The sequence below is a fragment of the Parasteatoda tepidariorum genome, chromosome 2 (assembly GCF_043381705.1).
Source record: "Parasteatoda tepidariorum isolate YZ-2023 chromosome 2, CAS_Ptep_4.0, whole genome shotgun sequence".
Lineage (NCBI taxonomy): Eukaryota > Metazoa > Arthropoda > Arachnida > Araneae > Theridiidae > Parasteatoda > Parasteatoda tepidariorum.
The window spans coordinates 102,884,080-102,899,498 of record NC_092205.1 but is presented as its reverse complement, the minus strand read 5'-3'; the positions used below and the strand labels follow the sequence as shown (position 1 = coordinate 102,899,498).

Here is a 15,419-nt window from a genome sequence, read left to right as displayed (position 1 = left end):
GGCCAAGAGAAAAAAGCGCATAAGTGAAAGAGGCGCATAAGTGAAAAACTTCAAAATTCTAAAACGCAACGTAAATTGCAGTGACAATATGAATAAATATGTTTCTAAAGATTTAATGTTAATATTTATACTGTTTTGGTATTTACTATAATTATACAAAGAAAAAATTTAACATACCTTAAGACAATTTATTTTCTTACAAAATAATCTCAATACACGTTTGTATTTGTTTTTGCAGACGTTATTCAAAAACTGTTTTTTCCAGTTCATATAAATGGGATAAGGGGGAGTTTCAGAAGCAAAATTAAATTGTAAATAGTCAGGAATAATGTCTAAAGCTTTCAATACTGCTGTGTGATTTGGAGGAACTTTATCATCTCGTCAGTATCATCCACCACGTTTTCATCGCTCGCAAGTTTTAGTTAGATATAAAAGAACAGTTCTTCACGAAATATTTGAGTTTTATGGGAGGGGGTGAAACATCACATGATAAATTTCTAAGAAAAGTACTTGACGTCATAATATGCTGCACAATAAGTAGTTCAAGTATTTCTGTCACTAAACTGATCACCTCCTTTTATTTACTCATAATGTCCATCTGACTGCAAGCAAGTGATCACGGTCTCTTTCATCTTTCGTATTCCAGGTGTCTTTTTTTTTCTAGAAATCAGCATGGGAGTAAAACTAACCTCTGGACAAGAGGAATGGTCATTTCCTAAAAGATGAATGGGCTTTCATTGTTGTTGGTGTAACAGATAAGACACCCTATTCAAAATTCTAGAAAGAATGTCTTTCCAGAAACAGCAAAAATGAAAAGGTCACAGGGGGATGCAAATTCAATAGGATTTAACAACATATATTTCCTATTATCTGTTAACAAGGATTGCTTATTTGCTTCATTTTGAATTTAAAAAAAAATTTTAAAAAGGAAAAAATATTTAAAGGATTAAAAAATTAAAATATTAGCCTAAAATTTCGGTGCATAATTGAAAATTTTATTTTTAGAGCAACGCATAAACGAAGTTTGTTTATCATTATTTTCCTATCTAATGTATTGGGATCTATAAAAATCGTTGTATAAATGAAAAAGGTGCATAAAAGAGATGGTGCATAAGGGAGAGGTCACTGTAATCTAAAATTTACAAAGCCCTTGTCTTTTCAACAATGTCCAAACTCAATTATATTTCCAGGATTTACAGAAAAGATTTCAACAAAACTCCAGATCACATTTTTGCTGTCATATACATAGGTTATACATATACATAGGTTATTTTCTCAATATGTTTGCTTTTAAATCCTTAAGCAAAACTTCTCATTAAAATATTCATTTTCATTATTTAATGATAAGTTTTGCTCAAAATACAAGGAGTAGAAAAAGTAATATACATCTGAAATATTTTGCACTCATAAAAATAAAATGTGGTAAAATGTCATTACTGTCCTGTGTCCCTAACACACATTTCTGAATATTTATTTTTTGTAATTTACTACATTATGAAGATGTTACAAAGAAAAATGCACACAGATTCTGATATAGTAGGACAGTCTACTTGAATATTTATAATCAATATTCTTAGAAATTTTTTTATATTTGTTCTACACATCACTTTGTTTTGTGTATCCCCTACTTTAGTACTTTACTACTGTTACATGTACGAAAAGTGCTAATAACACTATAGATAGGTCTAGTTGAATAAAATATAAGTTCCAGGTAACAAAGAACATTCTTCTCTTCAGAACAAAGTTTAATTGCAGTACTATTTTTTTCCTGGGGGGGGGGGGAATAAATAACCTTAATTTTACCTTTAAAAATCTGTTACTTTATTGAATGGAATTACTGTCCCCCTTTATTTTCATCTAAGAATTTGCAAGCAAGTGAAAAAATTTTGATTTGTACAGAATGTAATAAGTTACCTTTTATAAATTATGGATAATTCAATTACAGAAATAAAATATTTTTCTTGTCTTTTTGCCGAAATTTTATTATTTATTTTCGTTTGTTTGTAATTACTGCCTCTTATCCTTAAATGCATTTAAAAAAAGGGTTGTAATTACCCAAGGGCATATTATTAGTTTACTATCAAAAAACTTTTAATTTGTTTGGTTCATTTGGTTATGTTATTACATATTTAGTTACTTGGTCAATAATGTTGTTAGTAAACATAAAAAATAAAACTTAATTTTAAAGCCTATGACTGCTTTCAATATTGAGATAATATCAAATTAAAATATAATCCAATGTTATCAAGTTAAAATAAACTACTTACAATTTAGATAGTTATGAATACTTTCTGTTTTGTGTTGTAATAGCTAAAAAAACTGAATTTTTATTTATTTTTTAAAAATTGAAGAAGTTTACTTGACATTTTTGTGTTCTTTTTGTTACACTAATTAAGATTTGAACCTTTTCCACTCCACTGACACCTTTGCAATGAGATCAAAAGTTGCCACTTTGAAATTTAAAATTTTTGTATCGTAATATTTCCTCACATTATTGATGATTTTTGATTGTTAAGTAGTAATACTGCATCATATATTTTTAATAAATTAGTGCTTACGTCACCTAATTTAAATATTTTAAAATACTAGTGCAAAAAGGTAAAATTATAGTTAGTTATAGTATAAAGGTAATAGTATATTAACAGCATTAGTGTATAAATTTTGAAATTTTAATTTTTTTTCAACCTTCCATATAAAAAAATGAGAGTCATAAATAAGGATCTAGTTACTTTAAAAAGAATAACAATCTTGATGTTAGTACGGAAATTTGCAATTTCAGTTTTAATTCTTAATTTCTAAATTTCAGTTAAATTGTGTAAATATAACTGATAAAAAGTAGATAAAGAATAAGAATGAAATTTTATGGGTTGTTTGGATGAAAAGTTTTATTGGTCACAAGAAATGTCATTTAAAAAATGCCACAAAACCAAATTTCTATCTATTTTTAAATAATAAACAATTTAAAAAAAATACACAAACTATATTTTAAAACGCAAAACAAACAATATCTATTGTGTTTCAAAATTATTATAAAGCAAATGTTGTGGTTAAGAAAAAAACAGATCCTGAAATTTAAATATAAGTGATGCAAAAATGCTTTTACAATGAAAAAGTAAAACTTTTTAATAGTTCTATTACTTCAAAATTCTAGACATAATCCATTAAAAAAAATATTAATAAAATTTTCAATTAAATATTATTTATAATGTTTTCCTTCACTTACTTATTAATAATTGATTCATGAAGGGATAGTAATTACATTTTCCCGCGCAATTACCATTTAAAAGTGTCACTAAATATTTTTTAATAATATTTTTCTTTTTCTGGTCATTGATTTGTATACTTAAATGCATGATCTTAATGTATGAATTATCAACAATAAGTCATGAGGCTTACTTTTTGAGAAAAAATATGTCAAATTATGCATCTTGTAAAAACAAAATTTCACTAGATGAAGATTTTAGATGAACACATAGATTTTAAGATAAACAAATATATAAAATATTGATAAGAAATATTTTGCACCAAAAAATTTAAAAATTCAAATAATATTCAAACTAATAAAGTCTTTATAAGGTATTGGTATGCATACCTAAGTTCTTAAATGCTAAAGGCAGGGACAGCAGCCAAAATTTTCAGAAAATTGTAAGGAAAATAATAGAATTTCCACGAATATTAATTTAAATCATAAAAAATATCTACTTTCCTACATAGCCTACATAAATTTTAAAAGCAGTAATTAAAAATAAAATTGCTGAAAGGATCAAAATTCTGTAAGCGTAAAGACAGATATTTTACTTTCTACTCTTTTCATAACACTTTAACAATATAATTATGAGTCATAAGCAATATAATACACATTTTGTATAAATAATATATTTACAAAAAATTGAGACAAGATTATTTATCAAAAAATTATTATGCCAATAACGACTAGCCAAAACCATCTAATCTCTAAGGCAGATAGTCAATTTAGTTTTTTAAGGCAGATAGATAATAAATTTTACTGCAAAAAGCATTATATTATTAAAATGCAAGTATGGTAATATTTAAGAAAGAATTTTAAATGAGAAATTTTTTGACACAGAATTTTTCAGAATTTTGCAATTCTAATTCTAATAAATCTAAGAACAATGTAACTGTTGCACCCAATTTTTTAATAAAAATTACAGAAGCTAGATATATTTATTTTTACCTTCATTGGTCACTTAATGTTACAGTGAATTTTAAAACTGTTTATTTTCCAGGTTTTGACCAAGTATTGCACTATTTACTGACTTTTCTTTCTTCTCTTGAAATCAAAATTCCTGACAACTCCAAGTTTTTCCCGAATCGGTGGAACCCTTTTTAAATTATTTCCAAGGTACATAAACAGGGGTCTGTCCAGACATTTTGTAAAAGGTCTTGTTTTTGTAAAATTGTGAAAAAATTACTCACAATTTGTGAATATAAAATAAACGTTAAGTCACATTCTTTCAACCATTGTCCTGCTTTTATGAATTTGTTCAAATAGGGTCCGGTTATTGCAAAAAACTAGGAGTTTTTAAATTGTAAATAGATACAAGATTACGCTCAGCACTGTAAAATTATAATTTAAAAGAAATCAAATTTTCAAAAATAAACAGCAATCGCTGCTTCTAAATTAGAGGTGCAACATACAAAAATTTGGTATTTAGCCTATACTGCTGAACGCAGAATATTAATTTCAGGCGAATAATGGAAGAAGCGTCTGCCGAAGACAAAACTTAATTCGTTTTCATCCATATTTCTTGTATTCCCCCCTGGGAAGGGTTTAGTCGATTAGCAAAACAATAATGAAGATAAACAAATTTGTGAAGGGTCCGTTTAAAAGAAAAATTTCCTTCTAAACAGACCCCTGATAAGATAAACGCATCGTGCTGTGTTCATTAAAATTAATTGAAAACTCTAACATGAAATGCTTACCTAGCACTTGTGTTTTCAATAAATTCCAATGTCTTAGCCAGTGCAAGATAGGGAACTTTTTCATTACGTTTCCAACAAGCATCTTCAATGGGATGATATTTACTTTTTGAAGGGTCATAATGAACTCCAGAGGAACTATTCAAGAAATGTACAAAACATTACTAAATAAGAAAATTAAAAAATGTTACTTCGAAATAACTTAATAAGAGGGTTCCTACAGAGCAGGGTTCATGATTTTTTTGATTTAAATAGGATTTTTTTTTAAAATTCAAATACACTTTGATTTATTATTAAAAAAATTGTTTAATCAAAATTAAATTAATATTAAAACTATATTACAACAACATTTACAGAAGCTCTAACTACCTAAAACAATTTTTCATTATAATACATAGCCTTGAATGCATAGCAAACATTTTGAAACAAATGTATGATTGAAATTTAAAGAGTGGTTGAAATAGAGAATTCGTTTAAATTTAACCTCAAGCATTAGAAATATACTTTTTCCACCAATAAAATATACTGCAGATTTTAACTCTATGCTTTTTCAATCAAAAGGTAGAAATTTAATTAGCATTTGTATTTTTGTTGTGATAAAAATTCATGTTTATTAATTACTTTCTACAGCTATGTAAGTCAGCAATAAATGTTAAGACAGTATTAAATGTTATTACTGTCATAAATGTTATTACAAATTCATAACGAGATTACTTTAATCTCTACTTTCAATCTCAAGAATCAAAAGATTTTTAAAAATGTAATTTCAAACGTGTTGGAATTTAACATACACTAAGAAGGAAAGTAATTTTGTAAACTGAAATTAATTAATGCAGCAATTTATTTAAAATAAATCTTAAAACTAAGAAAAGAAATAATAAAAGTATCAATTCACTGTATTTTAACTTTGTAAATCAATATATATAAAAAAATCCTTTGATCTAAATCCATGATGTTTTTTAAAAATCATTTGATTTAAATCCATGATTTTTTTAAAAAATCGTTTGATTTAAATCCGCGATTTTTTTTGAAAATCATATGATTTAAATCGTGATCTAAATCAAGCTGATTTAAATCGTGATCTAAATCAAGCTGATTTAAATCAACAAACCCTGCTACAGAGAAAAAAATACCCTCAGCATGAATTGTAGGAAAAACACAATAAATCAATTGAGAACGATGTCTTAATACAGGGATGAGATTAGCAAAAAGGCAAAAAAGCTAAATTTTACGCAAGCGCATCCCTATAATAATAAATTCCAGACAGTTTAAGGTAATAAATAATGTGTTGACATACAATTGTGCACTAATCTATTATTATATAAATGATTACATTGATACTTAACATTTAGTGAAAATAAAAATTACCAATTGAAAAAATAAAGCTAGAAATTATATTTTTCCTCAGTTCACATAAGAGACAATTATTACTTGAAAAACTACCTGGTTTAGCAAATTAAAACTACTGAGAATATACATTAATATTTCATTTCTTTTAATAAATACTGTTATGTGATTTATAGCAAATATATCGGTAATATTACTTTTTAAATTATATTGGAAAAAAAACTTTTAACAATGGACCGAATTATTATGTTTATATTATAGTCTAATCTAACTAGAGCCCTCTGAAACACATCAATAACAGTGAAGTAGAAATATATAGTAACTCTTTAACATACAAAAATTGCTATTTTAGTTTGAAAAATTACATGACAATCAGCAACTGTTTAGATAATTGTTTTTTATTTGATAAGAATTTTGCATTTTATAGCATAAATAACAGCAATTATAAATAAAATTTTGATGATGAGTTAATTAACTCTTTTTCCAAAAAAAAAAAAAAATTAAATTAAATACTTTTTTTAGTGATTGCTTTTGTTTGCTATATCTTTTATGTTTGCTATATTTAGACGTTAGTTCATCTTCAAACATCTTGTGACAAATCCTATTTTTTCTTCTTTGCAAGCACAGAATCTAAGTTTTAAATATATATTCCCTTCCAGTTTCTCTGATGTGGTAAAACTTACATATGCTAATAATCGTCGTGAGAAAAAAAAACAGTCACCTTTATAGTAACTAATTAAATAAAAAATTTACTTCTTACAAGAATCACGATAGTTGGTCTTAAAATTGCATGAATATGAATAACAATTATGGATTTTGAAATCACATGAATATGAAACAAGATATGCGATTTTGATAATGAGAAAGTACAAACTGGGATATCGAATTTTTAAAACGCGCAAATACAAATATGAAAAGCTATGTTTGATATTAAAATCGTGTGAATAAGAATCGAGATATTTGCAGATTCCAGGCTCGGGACTTCTAAAAGGCTTGTCAGAAGCAGCATCGTTTGAACTACGAAAATCGGATCTATCTGGAGGGCGGGTAAAAAATTCGGAAAATTTTATCTGCTGCGTGAAAAAGGGGAGAAAATAGCTAAAATAAGTAAAAATGAGAAAGGATTGGTAGCTATGTAGTTTCTGTAATTTTCTGTTTCTCTTTGAAAATCGGTGAATTTTCAGAAAAAGCGGAATACTTATAAAAAAAAGTGAAATTTTTAGAAAATCTGAAATTTTGATAGAAAAACTGAAATTCAAGAGTTAAGTGAAAAAAGCGGAAATCCGCTAAAAAGCGGAAAAATCTCATCCCTGTTAATATCAGTGGGCAAAAAACATGAATAAAACCCTAAAATCATGAAAAATATAAAGTTAACATACATCAATAATAACACAAAATTAGTGTTATCTGTCCGCATAATACAATGTTTTATATCCAGACATTATACATATAAATCAAACTTTTGAGTCAAAATAATTCTCTACATTTTAAAGATTTTAAGACTGAAGTTTGTTTACCGTTAACCGCTTCCCTGATCATCCCGAGTTAACTAGAGTATGTATATATTGCAAATATTTATTATCCCGAGAAAACTTAGGCGTTGCAGAATTTGTCAGTACGTTTTGTCTTATCACGTTTTCACTTGGCCGGAAGTAAAGGAAAAAAATCTGCTGTGAATAGAATTTTGCCAAGTTTTGTTCAGGAATTTTGCTCTTGGACTGTGGTATTGCACACGTGTTTCATGCAATCGTGTACATGATGGTTGCTGAATTTGCATAAAAAGAAGTTTAAAAAAAATGGCGTTCACATACGAAAATGGATGATTTTCGAAATTATGAAGATGTGAACATATACGAAGACTGACATTTAACTTTTTTCTTTTGCCCTAGATAACTTGGGATAGAAAACCTATTGTAAATTAAAATATTTTTTACACATAAAAACGAAATTAAAATTCCAACTAAAAATTTGTGTATTATGTTTTGTTGTAGTCCATTGTATTTATTAATGAAATTAAAAATATAATGACTTTTTTGGATTTTTTTTCTCCAAAAAAATTGGTAAGCGGTTAACCATCTGAAAACCTTGAAAAATATTAAAAATACTTACCTATAGTTGTCTAAGTCCTTATTTAAGCAATAATTTCATCTTAATTTAATATTACAGCAAAAAAACTATAAGTTCCAACAAAGTTTTTTTTTAAACCATAAAATTACTACATCAAAGGAAATAATCTCATGACCATGGGTGCAATTTGGAAAAAAGGCCAAGACTGAAAATTTTTTGACTGAAATACCTAACATACACAATACTCCCTCAACATATGCAAACTATCTAAGAAAGCTTTACCATAATACATCAAGTTTAAATACTGTACAAAAAATACCTATTCATCTGTCTTTTGATAAAATAACAACAGGACATAAGAAAGTAGACCAATAATGTAGACCTAAAAAGTATTCTTGCTTCCGTATTCTTGCTTGCTAAATAGTCAGTCTTGCTTCCGGCCGCGGACATTTTCGAAAGACGGTAATCCGTCCTGGGGACAGAAGACTTGCACCCATGCTCATGACTATATTACGTATATAACACAATAAAGAGACAGTAAAGAATAAAAGAGAGATTAGCAAAGAAAATTTTTAAAAAAATAATAAGTATTACTTACTACTCATAAGTTCATAAAACACATGAAATAAGTCAAAAATATAAAAAAAATAGATAATTTTAAAGAGAAGAAAAAAATCTCAATAAATAAAATGTTTCTGAAAATATTAATTAAGTTCAAAAACAACACAAATATAATATAAGACGTCAAATTATATTTGTAAGAAAGAGTTCTTTCTACTATTGCATTGATATGGCCAAAGCAAAATATATCTTAATTAATATACATTTCAAAATATGAATTTATCTTTCTATACGATTCAGGGAGAAGCACCAAAGACATTGAAACTAAAATAAAACAAAATAAAACATATTAAGCAAAAAATAGAAAATAAGAATGCCTTTATTTTCATATTTTGTAATCTGGCAAACTTGTTATGACAATATTTTAAATCATTTTAATAAGATGCAGGCAAGTAGAAAGACATTAGAGTTAGCTACTCTCTTTATATGTTAAATTTTCTATTTTATTCTGTATTTTTCACAAATTTTTAATTTGTGCTTGCTAAGTTGTATATAGTATTTTTTGCTTAGTATGTTTTACTTTTGTTTAAATTTTTTTGGTGCTTTTCCTACTACTGTATTGATATATTTTGCTTTGGCTATATCAATACAATATTAGAAAACACTCTTTTTTGTGGATATAATCGTGTGAGCTGATGACGAGATTATACCTTCTCCTTATTTCGCTTTACAGCTTTTTTTAAAAATATTTTTTAAGGACATTTATTAAAATTTTTTGTCGCCTCTTTATGAAAATATATCTAAAGCAAGAAGATTAAAAATTAGTAAAGATTGTCACTTATTTAGTAAAAATTTTTGACTATTAAAAACAAAATTATTTAGGGAGACATCTTTTTTTTTATTTTGCACACTGTGGACCTTTATATAATATCAATGGATATAATACAAATTACAAAAAAAAAAAATATTTATGATTACATCTAAAAAAATAAATTTTTAAATAAACATAACAAGTTTTTTTTTCTAAAAAAAGTATTCACCTAGAATTTACAGTTTTCTTTTTAGCTTTTTCATTTGGCGATTCATCAACCTTTTCTGAATCTAAAATTGAAAAAAAAATTTAAAAATAAGTTAAATGTTAACTTATTTGAGACTCATGAAAAAAACACAGGTAAATATACTAAGATTGTTTTAAGCTAATTCACCATCTATTAATGTACTTAGCTAAGTAATTGTAGTGTTTCTACCACTATAAAAATACAATGCTAATTCACTAGTATATAACACATGTTAACTTGATTCTATGTTGGGATACCTTTTCATAGATGAAGGTTGACATCGTCAATATCAACTCTCCCCACATTGGTGACCTTCGGATGTGATGCGAACATGCCTACTTTAACAGAAACTTCCACTTCGATATAAACACACCTACTTTGATGGATGGTTCACATTAAACAGATGACTTGCTACTTGTGACTGCGACATTATCCAACCCCTCACCCTGTTGCTACTCATTCTCAATCACGCACAACGTACAAATTATTCCCTCGACTGCTAAATGCAACAAAGGAGCGACCACAACTGTGAACTTAATACAGCTCTCACGATCAGCACTCAAAAGTACGGTGATTTTAATACAGCTCTCCCGGCTTCTCACAAAACAGCCATGAATCAACTAGTGGTATCCGTTCATCGAATTCTATCACAGATATAATTCTGGTGGGGGAGTACTGTAGTGTATCTACCACTACAAAAATGTAATTCCAATTCACTAGTATATAAGACTCGTTAACTCGATTCTATGATGCGGTACCTTTTTATAAATGATGGTTGACATTGTAAGTATCAACTNTTACATCTAAAAAAATAAATTTTTAAATAAACTTAACAAGTTTTTTTTTGCTAAAAAAAGTATTCACCTAGAATTTACAGTTTTCTTTTTAGCTTTTTCATTTGACGATTCATCAACCTTTTCTGAATCTAAAATTGAAAAAAAAAAATTTAAAAATAAGTTAAATGTTAACTTATTTGAGACTCATGAAAAAACACAGGTAAATATACTAAGATTGTTTTAAGCTAATTCACCATCCATTAATGTACTTAGCTAAGTAATTGTAGTGTTTCTACCACTATAAAAATACAATGCTAATTCACTAGTATATAAGACATGTTAACTCGATTCTATGTTGGGATACCTTTTCATAGATGACGGTTGACATCGTCAATATCAACTCTCCCCACATTGGTGACCTTCGGATGTGATGCGAACATGCCTACTTTAACAGAAACTTCCACTTCGATATAAACACGCCTACTTTGATGGATGGTTCACATTAAACAGATGACTTGTTACTTGTGACTGCGACATTATCCAACCCCTCACCCTGTTGCTACTCAGTCTCAATCACGCTTAACGTACAAATTATTCCCTCGACTGCTAAATGCAACAAAGGAGCGACCACAACTGTAAACTTAATACAGCTCTCACGATCAGCACTCAAAAGTACGGTGATCTTAATACAGCTCTCCCGGCTTCTCACAAAACAGCCATGAATCAACTAGTGGTATCCGCTCATCAAATTCTATCACAGATATAATTCTGGTGGGGGAGTACTGTAGTGTATCTACCACTACAAAAATGTAATTCCAATTCACTAGTATATAAGACTCGTTAACTCGATTCTATGATGCGGTACCTTTTTATAAATGATGGTTGACATTGTAAGTATCAACTCTCCCCACAGTAATTCTTGCTTCTTAGCTTGATTAAAGAGTATTACTTGATTAATCAATGAGTATTACTTGAATTTAGGAATCAAACAAATATTTAAAACTGCTTTAATTAAACATCATGCATTTAGTGACCAGATTGATCTACACTTATTCTGCCAGTCAGACTATAAATCAGTCTGTCTCATAATCACTACTTATAATGGGGACCCTTCAAAGTTTACTTTGTGGGGGGGGGGGTAAGAGATCTTGAACAAATTAATCCAATTAGAAATTATAATTCGTACTTGCCAACATTGAGAAATCAAATAACGGAGCTCTTACCAACCTACCCAATTTTGGGTCTACAACTACTGAAGTTCAACTCCGTAGTCTTATAATTTTGAACCCAATCTAGAAGACAAGGGAATTCCTGGATCAAGTATTAGGATAAAATTGCCTTGAGGAGGACTTTTTTTATGAAACTAAACCGTATTTGAGCTACACGGAGACAAAAACCATGAAAATCTCACACGATTAGCCTGACGATAAGGGTTCTAGCCCGTGAATCATCTACCACTGAGGATATTTCACTTCAGCCCTGTGGTTGTTGCAAGCCGAATGCGAAATTTGATCGACCCGTGGTAGCTGGAATGCGAACCTGGTTTCACCTCAGACGAACGCCCTATCCCCTGAGCCATCTCGGCTTGACTTAAACAATTAACACTCAACACATTGCAGTAGTGGCAATAGCACCATCTGTTGAGGAATACGAGAAGTATTTTTGCCATCAGTGGATATTTTGTCATCAATTTCTTTCTTTTTTTCAAATACGGAGAAATTTGAAAATATACAGGTAAAGAGGAAATGGTCGTAAAATACCGGAGTCTTTGTTAAAAAACAGGAGACTTGGCAGGTATGGTAATCTAACTATGATGGTTTTAAATAAAATATGGATAAATTTAAGAGAAACATTTCTTCATGCCAATCTTCAAATGGCAAGTGCGAAACAAATCTGCTACAGAAAAAAGCAGGTGAAAGCACAGTAGTCTGATTGATAAAAGGGTTAAGAATTTTCATTTTTCATATAAAATCTGGAATGACACCAGAATGACAAACATTTCCTTATTTAAACAATCAAAATTTTAATACAAATTTCTTATGATGTAACTAAGTAAGAAGTTTTATCATTTTTACTTACCATCAGGATTCTTGTTGTTTTTCTTGGACTCAGATTCCCCATCCGATGAGCTATTCTTCTCTTCCTCTTTTTCACTCTCAGATACATTTTTTGATTTTACAGGAGACTCTTTCTTGGCTATTTAGATAAACAATAAATAAAATGTCTATTTCTCACTTACAAGTAAGATGTAAAAAAAAAAAGAAAAGAAAGAATTTATTGCGAAATTTTCTTCGTATTATTTTTTCTTCAGATTTTTTTATTATTATTTTTGATTCAGATAATTTTTATATCTATTTATGTAACTTAATAATAAGAAAAAAACAAATAAAGTGAACGTTATCTAGATAAATCTAAAATTGACATGATTATATTTAAAAGTAAAAAAAAAAATTTCACTAACATAAAAACAAGTTACTGAAAACAAATTAATAATACGGTTCACACTCAAAATCAAGTATCAATAAGAAAAAAAAGAGGGGTACGGCACAGCGCCATTTGAAAAAGGCAAAGTATGAATGCTTGTTAACATGGAAAGACTTCAAGAATTCATTAACAAGAGTTTAAGATGAATCTTATGTATGCAGTGGTTCCAAAAAATTTGTAATGTGGAAATCCTTAGAAAAGCAAAACAGTAATCAATTGGAAATTAAAAAATGGAAATGAATTGGTCATGTTCTATGTAAATCTAAAAAATTTAACTTTGAACAAATTTTTGTTTGGAACGTTCAGAGCAATAGAAAAAGAAGACCAAAAAATACTTGGCGCAGAATGATTGTAAGCAAATTGAAAACAATAGGAAGGACATGAAGAGAGGCAAAATATCAGAGTGAGATGGAAAGCCATGATAGAAGCCCTATGATTCAATTTGAAGTGAAAAGGAATATGTATATACTTTTCTGAGTATTATTTTCATTTACTTTACAAAGGCAAATTTAACATAGATTACACGTTGAATGAAACATAATAAAGGGTTCCCACTCTTTCAATAAAGCAAAAATTAGGCACCTTCTTTTTTTGAAAAAATTAAGTACTTTTTTGAAAAATTAAGGATTGTTTAAAGTTAACGTCATTCAGATTGTAAAAGTTAACCTATAAAACTAAACTGCATTCCACTTTTAATGATTTCATTGAAATTGAATTGTAAAATTAAGTGCAGAATTTAAAATTTGTAATTTTTTTCATGTATATTAAAAAAAGAGTAAATAAAGAAGTTTGACTAAAACAGTAAAAAAAATTACTTCAACAAGTTTTTATATTTTTCGCTATTAGACCAGCAAATGTGTTATATTTACTTTTATGATGAACTTCAACAAAACTATTTCCAATCAAACCAGTTATTAGGAATTAACTTCTACATAATGTTACTAAACATTCTGGCGAAAAACATGAACTAATTTTAAAACAACCAAAAATTGAACAAAAATTAAAAACAGCATATTAAGTTGCAATGTTAACTTAATGAAATTATTATTAAAATCTAAGGATCTTTCAGTTGAGTAGATTTACATTTTATGTAACAATCTGCTTATCCTTAGGAAATAAAAATAATAGCGGAACAATCTAAAACTTTAAACAAAAATTTTACATTACAGCAAAACAAATTATAAATAGTTACTAAATACTTAACTTTCTTGTTGAAGAAAATCCATGTTTTTTTTTATTTAGTACTTAGGAAAATTTTTTTTAAAGTATTTTTGAAGAAAGAAAAAAACTTGAGGTTTTCATCAAAAAACCAATAAACCCCAGGTTTTTGATGAAAAACCTAGGTGGGCTGAGATTTTTTAAACCTTGTTTCCAATAGATCTGTTTATTTTTTTAGTACAATAATGAATTTTAAAAAATGCTATGCTTTCTATAAATTTACGTTTACTTATTACACATTGAAATATTATACAAATTCATTTAATTCTTCAAGATTTCAGGAAATAGTTTTCATTATGGATTCTAGTTCAAAAATTTTTCTGATACTTCGTTTCTTAGCATTTTATTTAATCCCTACAATCAGATGTGTTACCAGTAGAAGTGAATTTCTTAAATTCTGTTAATTTTGAAGGTTAGTGCGGGTCTTCTACTTAGGAACCTAAAAATTGCCCCCCCGCCTCCCAAAGCAATATCTCTTCCATGTGCTGTATTCCCCTTGTCGACATTAGTCTTTCCCTTTAGAATGCTTCACTCTCCTCATAGAACATCATTCTAGGCAAAGAGCAGAATATATCAATGAAAGAACCAATATATTAATGAAAGGACACACTTTCTTCCCCTTGCCTGTAGCCCCCCACACATTAATTTTTGTTTCCCTAAAATGCTTTACCCTTGATGCCTGGTCTAAATCTAAGTGATAAAAAAACAACAATTTAGTTTAAAAAATTGAGCTGAAAAATTGTTCCTATCAATCACAGTGATGCTGAAAAATTGAGGAATTTTAAAAACTTTGAACTAAAATTAAGTACTTTTAAGGGCCCTTATTTTCGAAAGTAAAAATTAAGCAGTTTTTAAGGACCATGGGAACCCTGTAATAATTACAATAAATCTTTGATTATGTCACAAAGTAATTTCAATTTGTGAAGATTGTGATACTGATTGCTTATGAAATTTCCACTAACATACC

At 28.2% G+C, this 15,419-nt stretch overlaps 1 protein-coding gene across 2 annotated transcripts in view; it reads right to left on the bottom strand.

The window, feature by feature from the left end:
- LOC107438179 (DNA ligase 1) overlaps positions 1-15,419 on the bottom strand; it is a 65,345-nt gene that overhangs the window by 27,679 nt on the left and 22,247 nt on the right. For both annotated transcript variants that reach the window (XM_043049995.2, XM_043049993.2), the window contains exons 11-13: positions 12,830-12,946; positions 10,839-10,899; positions 4,945-5,079 (exon numbers count right to left, since the gene is read on the bottom strand). In XM_043049995.2, coding sequence (XP_042905929.1) covers positions 4,945-5,079; positions 10,839-10,899; positions 12,830-12,946 — 313 coding nt within the window. The remainder of the gene's footprint in view (positions 1-4,944; positions 5,080-10,838; positions 10,900-12,829; positions 12,947-15,419) is intronic.